General features: G+C 34.5%; 2 protein-coding genes across 2 annotated transcripts; both read left to right on the top strand.

Moving 5' to 3' along the window:
* Window positions 1–4540: 4540 nt before the first annotated feature.
* Picot_11 (putative inorganic phosphate cotransporter) lies at window positions 4541–7854 on the top strand. Its single transcript, XM_011179746.3, has 4 exons — window positions 4541–4753; window positions 6121–6257; window positions 6326–7411; window positions 7481–7854. Exons 1-4 carry the CDS (start codon window positions 4732–4734, stop codon window positions 7715–7717), a joined length of 1482 nt encoding a protein of 493 aa, XP_011178048.2. The 5' UTR covers window positions 4541–4731; the 3' UTR covers window positions 7718–7854.
* Window positions 7855–10178: 2324 nt separating this feature from the next.
* Window positions 10179–12978, top strand: LOC105209373 (putative inorganic phosphate cotransporter). The gene is made up of 4 exons (XM_011179747.3): window positions 10179–10354; window positions 11296–11432; window positions 11500–12585; window positions 12645–12978. Exons 1-4 carry the CDS (start codon window positions 10321–10323, stop codon window positions 12843–12845), a joined length of 1458 nt encoding a protein of 485 aa, XP_011178049.2. The 5' UTR covers window positions 10179–10320; the 3' UTR covers window positions 12846–12978.
* The last annotated feature ends 1325 nt before the right edge of the window (window positions 12979–14303 follow it).

Genomic DNA, 14303 nt, shown 5'->3' with positions numbered 1-14303 from the left:
AAATAAATGCAAAATACTCGTTGGAAGTCACTATTATCTTCACTTGGTATTAACAAAAATGATCGTCGGTTTTCTAAGCCTAAATGTTCTAGAAACAATAAAGCGATCGATTAGTGAGAGTATTGATCTAGCTCAGTCTGAAAAGCTTTCTCATCGAAAATACCTTCTGATCTTCAATCAACTGGATGAACACTTATTCCTGCCTATTAGTTTTTGGCACCACAAGGGAATGTTGTTTCAACTGTCCAGTTGGGATACCCGATGCAACGAACTGCCATGAAACCTAACCTAACCCTAGACTACTTTGCAATAAAACTAAACACGTATAGCATTCTTTGTCATTAGCTCTTTCCAGCTTTGGTAGGTTTGATAATAAAAAACTGAAACTCAAGATAAACTTGTGCCAAAACCGATAATTCAAGGAAGACTTTTTAATTGTGCTAAGTCTCAGCTATAAATCAACTATTATGTATTTAGTAAAAATAGAAATTCTTGAAAGTACGTATTAGAACCATTTTAAAAGGGTATATTTCGTCGAGTAAGTTTGAAAATTAGACACATAAATGAAACTAACAGTCATTTACTGATGAGAGTAAAAGTTTATAGTATGTAGGTAGGGTAATGGACTAAACTCATGTTTCCGGAAGAAAAAATTGGATTTTCAGATTTTTGAAGTTACCCTCCAGAATAGAAATATTTGGAAATTTTGGAATTGAATTACAACCACGCCCATTTTCACTAAAAATATATAAATTAACTATCAGTGAATATATCGGAATACAACTTTGCACAAATAATATATTTCTAGTGTGGCATAGACCGCCTAAAAATCGTCGAAATCGGATCATAACTTTTCGAGGCTCCAGATATCAAACATGAGAACCTCAAAGCTTACGGCTAATTTTTTATTGAAAATACCGGTAAATCTCTCAAATATTCTAAAGAAATTCATAGGTGATTTGTTCTTTCTAATAGTGTGAGTCTGTGCCAAAAATGGTCAAAATCAGCCTAATATTTCCTCTAGCTCCTATATACTTCATATTTCATTATTATATTATTTTCAAACTTCGGGTGAACTTTATGCCGTATATATCAAGCAAGATTTAATGAACGTGAAGTCTTGGATATAATGTAGCTTGGTGGCAAAAATAGTTGAAATAAAGTCCAGGAATTACTCTAGCCCCCATATACTACCTTCCTTACTTGTTTTAATTATGTATCAAATTGCCGGAAAAAATCGTTTGGTCATAGAAATTGTTTAGAATAATACAAACAATATGTAGAACTCTAGAATACGATGGAAGTTTTGGTGTCAAGAGTTTAGTATCGACTTAATTTGGTAATTAATAGAGGGCACCATCATTTTCATCAGCTTTGGCTTGGCTTTTGTATGAAAATAGCCATGCTTTTTTTATGCAACATAAAATTCATATTGGTAGCACAATCGTATCGTAAATAATAATTGAATTTTCTTTAACCAATATGTTTATTCCAAAGTAGCTCTAACCACTTGAGTTGGAAAATGATAATCATGTTATTTATTTAATTTAAATTATTAACTAAGTAAGTGGGTACTTCAAATTTAGTACTATATTTATATGTAATTATTAGTTGTCTAAGTGCTTTTAAATATATGCTTGAAATTTTGAAATCAAAACATATTGTGAGAGCCGCCTGTAAGTAATGATTACTGTCTAAACAAACAGAAGTAAATGACGTTGGTAAACACAAATCTGATCATCGCAGTAGAATACCAGACAGCTGAAGTGGCAAATATTGTCGATAAAATACCGAAAACTTAAAATAGACCTTTACAACCGCCATATATTGTTGTTTATTATTAAAATAAATCACGCACAAAACAAAAGTAATCACCGAACGCGATTATCGAGAAAGTGATTGCAACAGATTTTCCCACACACAATTTGTGTACTTTTTTCCAATCGCTAAGACTTCTTTGCACATTTTTTGATATAAATTAAAGTGTGAGCAAGCTGTATATTTATCAAGCTTATCAGTTGCTAAGTGCCTGCGGTCGATAATATAACGGTCGAGTGTGCGATATTACGCTCACTGGATTTCAAATAAAAAGTAAATAATGATTTTGTTGCAGATATATATATATTTATTATAGATTCTAATAAATATTTTACCTTTTTTTCACATTCGCATTCGTCAGTTTGTACAGTCGACAGCTTAATTAGATTAATTGGCATGTATTATAAATAAGCTCTGACTTTGTGCAGAAATGAAACAGATGTGTAACGCGATAGTATTGCGATATATTTGAATACCATTTTGCCTATCAAATTTCCTCTGTAGATTTATTTAGATTATTTTATTCGCTGTCGCCAGTAATTTAACTTAACTTTGATAACTAACAGCGGCTGCTAGTCAGTCCTTTTTGCTATTCATCATCACTGTGTAATTAGTTCTAAATTTCCTTGATTTATGGTTGCCAGATGTCGTAAATTTAATTGTAGAAAAAAAATTAAAAAAGGATGAAATTGAAGTTTTAGTTACTCTTCACGAAAATCTCTGAGAATAATTTATTCGAGTATTCTTACCACAATGATCGCCCATATTTTACTATAAATATCTACTTTCCTTCGTTTTACCACACTACTCAAGAAACGCCAATCAGAGTAATTAAATTGACGATGTTGGAGGAAAGGTTCTTATAAAATAAGTTCTATAGCAGATAGATCCAACGTCGGCGAAATCTCATACTCACTTCCTTCAGAGTTCCGGTTTGTCTCCTTCGAACTCATTTTGCTTTACAAAAACAGTTCTCTCATTACATATGTGACTTTTTTGTCCCAAATAACTGCCCATACTCCATATGCTGAATACAAAAATATCTGATCTTCTCTTTGATTTTATACCATAACATATGTATATCGGCCAATATGAGATATTATAGAGAAGGATTATAAAATATAAATATAGCTTAATGAATTAAGAGAGACAATTTTTAGAGCATTAGGCAGCTTGATACTGAAAATGAAATAAAACGTTACAATATAGGAAGCCTTTAAAATAATATTGCTTCACAAATTTCCTCCCCAGCATTATCATGACGAATACAGTAACTTCTATTCACTAGATTCGTGATTTATGCAAGATATTGGATTAATATTAATTAAGCTCAAAGAAGATTATTGGATGTTCAGTCGCGATCGAACTTTGCTCGCCCTTACAAATTACGCATACTATTTATAGTCCTTTATTTATAAAAATAAAAACATTGTCATCATAATAAATCTGTATATTTTTTGTCCATATAAAGTATAAAAGGCAATAAAAATCAATTATTGATTAATCGGGAACTGGAAATCCCATTGGACTTTGTGCATGAAAAACCTACGCATGTTCCGTTAATCTCATTTCGTGTTTGATTTTTACGAGCATTGATTCAGTTTGCAGCAGTTGAATGAATTGTCAACCAAACATGTAAATACAAATCTGACAGTTTAACTTTAAATCAAGTTGATTATCAAATATTTACTGATAAAGGCTAAATGAAGTATAAATTAAATGTGAAACACCTGACTTTTAATTCATGCGTTCTGTGTGTGTCTGAATAAACTACGTAGAAAAACAAAACAATCTTAATAAAGTTTTGTTAGAAAAATCCCTGCTATAATGCGAAGAATGCAATTGTTTATGGGTTTATGAAGTTGCTGAGATTTGTTATACGAGTATGTATATAGATGAACACGATTTCTTGCGAACTTTTTACACTTTGGATACGAGGGCATTATGTTAAGTCACTGGTTATCTGGACACTATCTGACTTCTGTCAGCTGTTCTCTAACATGATTTTGTAGTAGTTAATTTGTTGAAATCATATTTTTGTAAATTTTGTTCACTATACTCGGATGTAAGATAATATTTAAAAGAGTGGAAAGTATACCCAATGTTGAGCATGAGTTCTAACCTATAAAGTTTCAGAATGCGATGTATTTTAGATTATAGGCTAATCGAACTATACTCGTACTTATTTAAAGAATTATTTCTGCTTTGCTATTGATAAAGATTTTTAAAGAAAATAACTATTGTTTTCTTCATCTATTGGCATTTCTCTTCATTACGCTAATTTTTTGCATTATTTTCCAAAAAATTACACGCTTATTGGAAGACTGATAAGAATGCTGCTGCCGGTGCATGGCACTTCAGTGTTGTTCAGACTGTTTACTAACTCCTTAATCACCTATTATCTATTTGTATATCAATGCTATTAAGTTTCCCCTACTTTGTATTATCGATGAGCGCTTGAAGATTACAACAACTAAGTGAGAAATGTAATGATTACCTACATCACACCATACAATAGTTTGATAGGGATTAGTAACCCATTCATCGCTATCACCCAATCAATGTACACACACATATAATCTATGTGTACATATATATAGATATGTATGTATGTATATACTTTGTAGTTTATATATAGTGTACGCATGCTCGATTGGATTTGGTTATCTCAGTCGTGCAATGGTCGAGATTTTGATTTATATATTTAATAAATGCCTTTAAAGATTGTTTTATTACTAAGCGATTGTTGGCTGATTTGGTTGCATAAAGCTTCCTCATTTCTATTTTGTGTACAATTGGCGAGTTCGCGTCCGATTGCCTTAGCAGCTGGTTGGCAGTTGTCGCGTACACCTAATAAGTATTTGTCGAGGATAATAAAGTTTTCGTTGGTTTTTCTAAATTAATTTTGGCAAAATGACTGCTGAAATAAATAAAGGTGAATAATTGATGTGTAATTGAAGTGAAAATTTACAAATTTTATGTTTTTTGGTTTAAAGAATTGTGAATAAGAAGACGGGTAGTTGAGGCCTCTGAGTACTATACTTCATTCGTTTATTCTTTAGTAAAATGATGAGACACCATGATGTTGTAGTCTGTGATACGTATCGAAAACATTCCGTAGACAATACGAAACTTATTTTTGGCACGTCTTTGCTGGAAAGGATAGTTGAGTATCTATGACTTTGTTAGAATCTAGTCAGAAATTGAACTCCAATCTAACTGGCATTTAACGGTATTAAATACCTTTATTTTCAACTGATCCGATGAAGTTCTGGCACATTCGATTGATTTTCAAGATGAAATCCACTGAGTGGAACTAGAAGACAAGTTGTTCTCCCTCCCCAACAGGGACTCAGTGGAAGGACTTAATTAATCGTGGGTGAAACGAATAGACCTGACCTATCATTAATTATCAGAGAAAACTTAAAAAAGAAGAAGCAAAATCGTTTATTTATTATTAAATGTCTTAAGTAGTGAGCAGCTCTTATATTACCTTACCTATGTAATGTGTAGAAGAATTTCCTGGAATGGTCAGTAAATGTCAAGGTGTCAATTATCTTTTTTCTCTCGCTTCCAAACAGTATATTTACAGAGATTGCTACGATAATTGAAAAATTAATACAATACTCTAAGATTACCCTGTCTAAACTGATTTTGACCCTGAGGCTTTCATATTAATTACACATAGATATGGGTGATATGTGTTATAGGTCAGAAGGCGACGACTTCATTTCCATATTGTAGGCGTAAATTGTTGAAACAGTATAATTCAAAACTCGGTCCCAACTTATAACGCATCCCTCTAGCTCGGTACATTAACAGAGCTCTCTTTTTCTTAAAAAAAAAATAAGATTCTAAAAAGGCTGAGTTAAATACAAAAAGAATAAAGTATATACAATAAAACCAAACAACAATTTAGTCACATACATAGTAACAAAGCGATTAGTGTTAGATTAGCTGGAAAAGTCCGATATACTCGTACGTTGCAATTGACGCAACTCAAAGGTAACGAATTTATTACTTGTCATATAAATCAGTAGGAACCTTGGTATTGAGATTCAAAGCTTATAAAGATTAGAAACAATAAAAACGTATTACATTTTTATAATACAACTCAAGTGGCAACCTTTGGTAATTTACTCCCGGTAAATCGTAATCAAGAAACTAGCGCACTTTCAAGTTAAGGATTACAGTTAAGGATTTTCAGTTACTACTATAAAATAGCCTCCACTATAGAACCTTGAAGACAACAAAGGGAATTAAATATTGTAAAAGTAACTAATCGTTTTCCTCACTTTCTAGGCCCCATTCTTGGCCAGCGACATCTACAAGTGTTTCTGCTATTCACCTCGATTGTGGTGAATTATGTGGCGAAATTTAATGCTAGTGTGGCGGTTGTGGCTATGACGAATGCCGAAACGACAAATCCTAATTTTCCGGTAAGTGAAACAATATTTTTTTAATTAACACAAAACTCTACTAATATCTCGCCATCATTTAACTCTAGGAATATGATTGGACTGATATGCAGAAGTCATATATTCTGTCGAGCTTCTTCTGGGGTTATTTCGTCACACAATTCCCCGGCGGTTACCTGTGCCGACGCTTTGGTGCCAAACGCACTATGCTACTCTCAACACTGGGCTCGTCACTTATGGGTCTGTTGCCGCCATTATGTGTCAGTTGGGGCGGTTGGGGAGTCTACTGTGGCATACGTGTCATACAAGGCTTCTTCCAGGGTTTTATGTTCCCCTGTGTCCATGCACATCTCGCAGCCTGGTGTCCGGTCAGTGAACGCAATCGTCTGGGTGCTTTAGCCAATACGGGCATCGAATGCGGTACGTTGCTCTCCATGTTTATAAGCGGTATAATTGCGGCCTCGGCGATCGGTTGGCCGGGTCTCTTTTATGTTGGCGGTGGCGTTGGTTTAGTTTGGTGTGTCGCATGGATCTTTTTAGCTGCCAATGAACCAAGCCAATCGAAATTTATCACAAAGGAAGAACTCAATTATATTAACGCCTCGAAGAATGTCACCAAAGAAGTGGAGGCCGGCGAAGTTGAGCGCAAGGTTCCAGTGCCATGGCGTGCCATTTTAACCTCAATGCCATTGTGGGCTTTAGTCATTGCACGTTCGGCGCATTCATGGGGTTTCTCGACACTACAAGCCGAAATTCCCTCCTATATGAAGGGGGTACTCAATATGGACATGAAGAAAAATGCTCTCTACTCGGCGCTGCCTTATCTGGCGATGTGGTGCATGTCCTATGTATATTTGATTGCATCGGATGTGCTGCTGAATCGTAACATACTCTCACTTACTGCTATACGCAAGACTTTCAACTCATTGGCGCTGTGGACCCCAGCTGCTGGTCTGATTGCTGTCGGCTTTTTGGGTGAAGACCAAAAGACTTTGGCTATTGTGCTGATGACTGCAAATGTGGGCGTAAATGCGGGTTCGACCATCGGCAGCGCGCTCAACACCATTGATTTGTCGCCGAATTTTGCGGGAATTCTCATGGGTATCGTGAATTCAGCGGCCAATGTGATACCGATACTCACGCCGCTGCTGGTCGGTGTGGTGGTTAAGGATGAGGTAAGTGTTCTATTTCAGGCAAACACCTAGTGTACCTATTCACCTATATGTTTTCCTTGAAACCTTTAGCATAGTCGCACGGAATGGCAGATCGTGTTCATCATAGCCGCCGCCATTTTCTTTTTCGGTAATTTGTTCTACTTAGTCTTCGGTAGAATGGAATTACAACCATGGGACGATCCCAATTTCTTGTTGCCTAAAAGCGTCGTTGACGTCAAACCACCAGCGGAGAAGAGCGAGAAGTCAGTGTTGGATGAGAAACCGAATAGTGTGGAGCCCGAAAAATTAGCGAGTGCAAGCTCGTGAAAAGAACTGCCGGTAGTTTAGAGTGTGTTGTCCGTGTTGATGTATGTAAATATGTTGATATAGCGTAAGTTGTAATAAATAAAGTAAAATATTATAAGAAAACAAAAAATAAATTAATAAATAAACAAAGAAGTGTATGTTATTTGATTGTCGTCTTAGAGGTGTATGTAATATATTTTATAGTCAGTTTTATTTACTGTGCTAAATGATTATTGGGTTGATGAACTTCTATTTTAGCGATATATATAATGCTAACGGTAGACAATGCAGATGTCTATACACACGGCATTTCATATAGTATACAGTATTCTCCATTTCATTGTGCCTAATATTTTATTTATTTATTTTTTTTTAATATTCTAGATAGTGATATAAGCCACAAATAAATTAAAGAAGCATTGTTATTGATTTTTATGATTTTTTCGACTGCAACGAAATTATGTTACGCAACAAAATTTCGTCACGATTGCTGGGCGCAGTTCCGCCGCAAATATGAGGGCTGAACTGAATGGAATAATTGTTTTCACATGCATTTTGTAAAACTTAGTTTATTTAAAACAAAATGAACAAAATAAAGAGTTGCCACTTGTTTGAATTTTTTAAGAGAAGTTAATGAAGTCCTTAAGTATATGTATAAAACTACTTTTTTTAATTTCAAGTCAATTAAATAGGTAACACTAAAGAAATGTGAGAGATGATATTATAAGTAGTTGCCACAATTTTTTTATGAAATAAATTTTATTTATTTTATTAATATGAGTTTCAAACTAAATAGATTTGAGAAAATTTTATGTTGGATATACTTGTTATCTGTATACATGCTTTGTATCCAGCAAAATAACGAAATCATACCTAATACCGGATATACTGGAGTTATAATAACGGAGCATACTGTGTTTATAACAAATCTTGTTAAATATCTAATTTTTTGTATAAATATATATGCACCTCAGTCAGTTCGCACAAATTACAATTCATTAAACTTTCTATGATCAGGTTTTTGGCAAATGAAATTCACGTGCAGTGACAAACATTAATAATATGGTAAAGCAATTGGCGTTTGTTTGAATCGTAATTGCTATTGCATTAGTTTTTGGTCTCAGCATTACGTTTTACGGTTAAGCAAGATTTTAGATATTAATAATACCAACAAATCAAATTTATTTAATTGTCGATTTTAGCTACTTGTGACGATTTTAACGGAATGTCTCAGTGTACTGAAATCCATTACTCAAGAATTGGGCTTCAAATTATTCCAGCGACTTTTTCCTGTTTTTACTCGCTGGAGAGAATTTAGCGACAGTAAAAAGGTAAGACCGATGTCTACTTTCCAAAGAAACAGAATGCCTCCTTATTCGGTGCAGCTGTCTTGATGACGAGTATTCCAATTGATATCGTATCTGTTCAAATAAATAGGTTTGGTTGTATATACAACTGAGGTGGCAAAAAACAGGAAAAAAATTAATTTGAAAAAAATTGTTTTCAAGTATATCTCATTCAAAAAGAAATTCAAGTGCTGTGAAGTGCTCCCCAGTGGGTTGCTAATCATATGAATATAATAAAAACACCAAAATTGTTAATGAACTTCAGCAACGATTGAGCGCAAAAAATTAAAAATTGCAACAATTGGTGTTTGCAAAAATTACAAAAAAGAAACAAAAACAACACGCGATTTCAGTACAAATCAAGTGAAAACTGTCAAACACATATATTTAGTCAATTTTATATTATAATTTTGTTTTGTAGCTCAATGCATGATTATACATTGTTAGTGACAACGAACTCCAGTTGTCGCCAAACTAAAACAGTTGTTGGCCATAAATCATGCACGTGAAAATATAGGTCACCCAAATTATTTTAATTCACTCAACACATTTACTGAGTAACCGATTTGAAATTCAGCAAATATTTTTGAAATATGAAGTAAATTGGAGCAGAATAACTTATTTATTAGATAAAGTTGAACAGGTGGACTTTAAAATACACCTGGTGCTTGGCAGCTGAGTATATGCTTTGAGAGATGAAGAGATCATTTGAGTGGATTTATAAATTTGAAAATATATAAATATATATATAAATTCATAAATTAGTTTCATATTTTCATACATATTAAACTTTTTATTTATAAATTGCAAAAATTATAATTTTTGAAGCTCGATTACCAAAATTTAATCATATCAGAAACATATATGAATATATGGATATCAGAATACTGATATATGTACTTCAATACATATATTCAGCATCGATCTAATAAACAAGTTTGCAATTAATTCTCTTTCCAATAAGCATTCTTCATGAATTAGTGTTTATTACCAGCTGCACGCTCAAATGTAAAAAGTGAGTGAGTGAGTCGGCATTGTTGAGTGCTGGCTGCATTTTTTGAATTTTACAAAATAACGCCATTTACTGTAACGACATATGCGAATAAATGGCTTAGAGACTGAAGCTGAAAATTGGTGTTATTAGAAAATTAAATTTCAGTTTGAATCTGGAGTTCGGAGGCAAACAAAACTACGGAGAATTGACAGCGTGCATTTGATTTCAGTTGAAGTGGAATTAAACTGGCGGAAACCAGAAAAAAATTTAAAAAAGTTTGAAACATGATTGATAAAACGAAAGCAAAGGAAATAAATTGTATGGAAATATTGAAAGTATTAATATAAAAGTGTTGGTTGTTTGGATTTTCACAAATCAAAAATTAAATTTAATAATTAATTAGAAATATTCGCATTAAATTTTAATATAAATATATATATTCCGTCATATATAATAAAGTGAATCTATAAGAATGAGATCGATAAAATTAAAGTAACTATATCGAATTTGCTGATATAAAAACTATACTATACTATACTATATAATTCTCTGAAGTGAAAATATTTAGTTATAGTTTAATAGATGTCTCCTGAAGTATTATATATTTCTTGTAAATATTTGTCATTGTGAAGAAAGCGGTTTGGATATATACGCTGATTCGAGTGGATAGCCTAGTTTGCCGTCGACAAAACGATCTACGCAGCTGATTCAATATTGGTGGTTACCTTGTCTAGTAATATCACAAAAATTGCTTCGAAGTCTAGTTCGTGCGAAACAACCATGTACATCAGTGGAAAGCAAAGATAATCTTTATTTATGTTCTCTTATTATAATGAATATACGAAGAGTCTGTTTTTCAGAACGTACTGCCACTCAAAACCACTTTTAAAATAATCATTAAATGCGGGACCTTATCAATCAGTTAAAAAGCTGTTCTTTGTGTATTACAAATTTAAATTTTAATTAAATACTGTTTTTTTCTTGATTCAACAATAAGTACAGTACAGTGTCAAGACTTGTATTAATTTCAAATATAGAAATACCGACTTCAAAAGATTTAGTATTCCGTTCAAATAGACCTGTAACTTGACACTTATATTTACATCGTAGAACCGCTGATATTCTATACAATATAATTACAGAGTATTGAGGAAAGCAGTGTTATTTGTCTATATAACGTATAATGATGTGAAAAATATCAGGAAGAAAGCTACGCATAAATTAAATACTGAATTATAATTTTTTATTTGTTCTTTCAGTGCCACATCTCGGGCAACGACATGTACAAATTTTCATGTTATTTACCTCGATTATTGTTAATTATATCACTAGATTCAATTCGGGTGTAGCTGTGGTGGCCATGACCAATGCGGCGACTACGAATCCCAACTTTCCGGTAGTGTTTTAGTACTTATTGGTATTTTTCTAATCATTCATAAAAACCATTCGTCACTGCTTTGCAGGAATACAAGTGGAGTGACATGGAGAAGTCGTATATCTTATCCAGTTTCTTCTGGGGTAATTTCATCACACAATTCCCCGGCGGTTATCTCTGTCGACGCCTAGGTGCCAAACGCACTATGCTAATTGCAACATTAGGTTCATCGCTTTTATCTCTGCTACCACCGCTCTGCGTTAGATGGGGCGGTTGGGGTATTTATTGTGGCATACGCATAGTGCAGGGGCTCTTCCAAGGTTTTCTCTTTCCCTGCATACATGCACATCTCGCAGCCTGGTGTCCGGTGAATGAACGCAATCGTTTGGGCGCGCTAGCTAATACAGGTATTGAATGCGGTACACTGCTCTCCATCTTCATAAGCGGTATAATAGCGGCTTCAGCCATCGGTTGGCCAGGTTTGTTCTACGTCTCTGGTGGTATGGGTTTAATGTGGTGCGTCGTTTGGCTTTTATTGGGCGCCAATAACCCAGCCGAGTCGAAATTTATTACAAAAGCCGAACTTGATTATATTGTGTCATCGCAGAATAGCACGAAGAAAGTAGAGTCCGATGAAAGAGCGCAAAAGATACCAGTACCTTGGCATGCTATATTGACTTCATTGCCATTTTGGGCTTTAGTCATTGCACGTTCTGCGCACTCTTGGGGCTTTTCCACGTTACAAGCTGAACTGCCTTCTTATATGAAGGGTGTACTCAATATGGACATGAAGAAAAATGCTTTCTACTCGGCGCTGCCTTATCTGGCGATGTGGTGCATGTCCTATGTGTATTTGATTGTGTCGGATGTGCTGCTGAATCGTAATATACTCTCACTCACAGCTATACGTAAGACCTTCAACACACTCGCCTTCTGGACACCGGCTACCGCGCTTTTATGCGTTGGTCTACTCGGAGAGGAGCAGAAGAATTTTGCTATTGTTTTAATGACACTAAGTGTGGGCATGAATGCTGGTGCTACCATCGGCAGCGCGCTGAACACCATCGATCTCTCACCGAATCATGCGGGTATTCTAATGGGTATCGTCAATACATCGGCTAATGTGTTACCGATACTCACGCCACTGTTGGTCGGTGTGGTGGTTAAGGAAGAGGTATGATACTGTCATTATACTGAGGTGAAATGCTTTTAATTTGTGTTTTCTTTTCATAGCATAATCGCGCTCAATGGCAATTAGTCTTCATAATAGCGGCCGTCGTCTTTGCCTCGGGTAACTTATTCTATTTGATTTTCGGCAAGATGCACTTGCAGCCGTGGGATGATAAAGACTATCTATTGAAGAAAAACGAAGAAAAATCGCAGCTGCCGCCGAAAGAGTGTAGTGAGAATGCGGTTCCAACTTTATCAAGCTGAAGTGAGCTACCAATATTTGGTATATAAGGAGTGCGTGTACATAATTATTTGTTTAATAAATGCGATACTAAATTTTGTTATACTTATACAATGTTTAATTAATATTAAATATATTCCATATTTTATATCTCAACGGAGGTTTTATTTTTCTAAAAATCATAAAAAGGTTGTCTTGCTGTTCCAAAAGGTATGCTATATGTAGTGTTCTAATATCGTAGGTAATATCAAGATTGCTTAGCAGAAATTTGTTGTTAGCCAGCAAAACTTAAAAGCTCAATTTTCCTAATAAGCTCACGTATTTGGCTAAAAGCTTCTATAAAACAGTATTACTAAACTTGAGGAGTAAAGATTACGTGAAAAGCTTCCTTAGTATGCAGGGCATGTTTTAGAATGCTTAGCGCAAAGCTTTTTGTTTCAAACTTGATTGTCTAACAGTACCATGTTGTATCGTTAACAGTTAGTTGCTTAATTGAAGTGTTTTTTAAGCGTTCTCTTTCTCTTTCAGCTCGATTATAGCAGTGTTATATTTATATAATTCCACGAGTGTATGCTTGTGTGACAGGTGTTAATTTTAACCATATCTAGATGAGTATTAATATATAGTATACTTGAGTTTATGATTTTCAGCATAATTAGATTCGGATATATTTCAACACGTACAAATATTTCTATATTGGATTAGTAGTATGAATTTCGAATAATGAATAATTTATATTGTAGTAGAAGCCTCCATTGATTCAATAGGCACTCATCAATGAAATAACTTTAATCAAACGACCGTAAAACTTAAGAGCATACCACAGGACGAGAACGCAACATTATGAGTGCTCGGAGAAAAAGAGCGTATTATGTCTCACATAAAAGCTATGTAACGCGTTATCTCAAGAAGCAGTATAGCACTGTCAACATATTGAATCGGGCACATCAGTCAAAGCGAAAGTGAGTACTTTGTTACTAATCGTACAATAGCTATGAATATGGTGTGTATACGCGTAAAACGGTATCGGTTCTTATAGATATGAATATTGAAAGCACCAAATTATTATATGTATGCATGTAAGGTTAAGGCAATAGGTAGATAACCATGATTGCAGAGAATCTCACTCAGACAGCTCTCAACTGTCGTATGTGGCAACCCACCACTCCTAGCAGATCAAACGACCCTCACGATTCGAAAAAGCGCTTGAACTCTATAACATAGTTCTTAAGTCGACTTATGTCCATTCCAATCGATTCACTAAGTCCGCCAAAGGTGTGACTACCGAGGAGTTTTAACCTCAGTATGGCAATTACTTGACATTGAAGGAGGAAGTGCCTAGAAGACTCCCTCTCTTCTCTGTTTTCTCTGTACTTCTTTTTATTCTTTCTCCTTTTCTCTTCGCCAACCGATAGTCGATTTGGACTTGGCTGTTCTCTGTTTGATATCAGTTTGTTGTTTAGTTTCGAGTTTATTGACAT

The sequence above is a fragment of the Zeugodacus cucurbitae genome, chromosome 6 (genome assembly GCF_028554725.1).
Source record: "Zeugodacus cucurbitae isolate PBARC_wt_2022May chromosome 6, idZeuCucr1.2, whole genome shotgun sequence".
Lineage (NCBI taxonomy): Eukaryota > Metazoa > Arthropoda > Insecta > Diptera > Tephritidae > Zeugodacus > Zeugodacus cucurbitae.
Note: the sequence above shows the minus strand (reverse complement) of the source record. Positions and strands in the feature narration are given on the sequence as shown.

What these genes read in the sequence shown, in the direction of transcription:
- Picot_11 (XM_011179746.3), top strand. Translation starts at nt 4,732, where the DNA reads ATGACTGCTGAAATAAATAAAG. An exon ending in GACTGCTGAAATAAATAAAG is followed by an intron (nt 4,754 to 6,120) that starts GTGAATAATTGA and finishes CTCACTTTCTAG; the next exon opens with GCCCCATTCTTGGCCAGCGA. An exon ending in GTGTGGTGGTTAAGGATGAG is followed by an intron (nt 7,412 to 7,480) that starts GTAAGTGTTCTA and finishes TGAAACCTTTAG; the next exon opens with CATAGTCGCACGGAATGGCA.
- LOC105209373 (XM_011179747.3), top strand. Translation starts at nt 10,321, where the DNA reads ATGATTGATAAAACGAAAGCAAAGGAAATAAATT. An exon ending in GAAAGCAAAGGAAATAAATT is followed by an intron (nt 10,355 to 11,295) that starts GTATGGAAATAT and finishes TTGTTCTTTCAG; the next exon opens with TGCCACATCTCGGGCAACGA. An exon ending in GTGTGGTGGTTAAGGAAGAG is followed by an intron (nt 12,586 to 12,644) that starts GTATGATACTGT and finishes TTCTTTTCATAG; the next exon opens with CATAATCGCGCTCAATGGCA.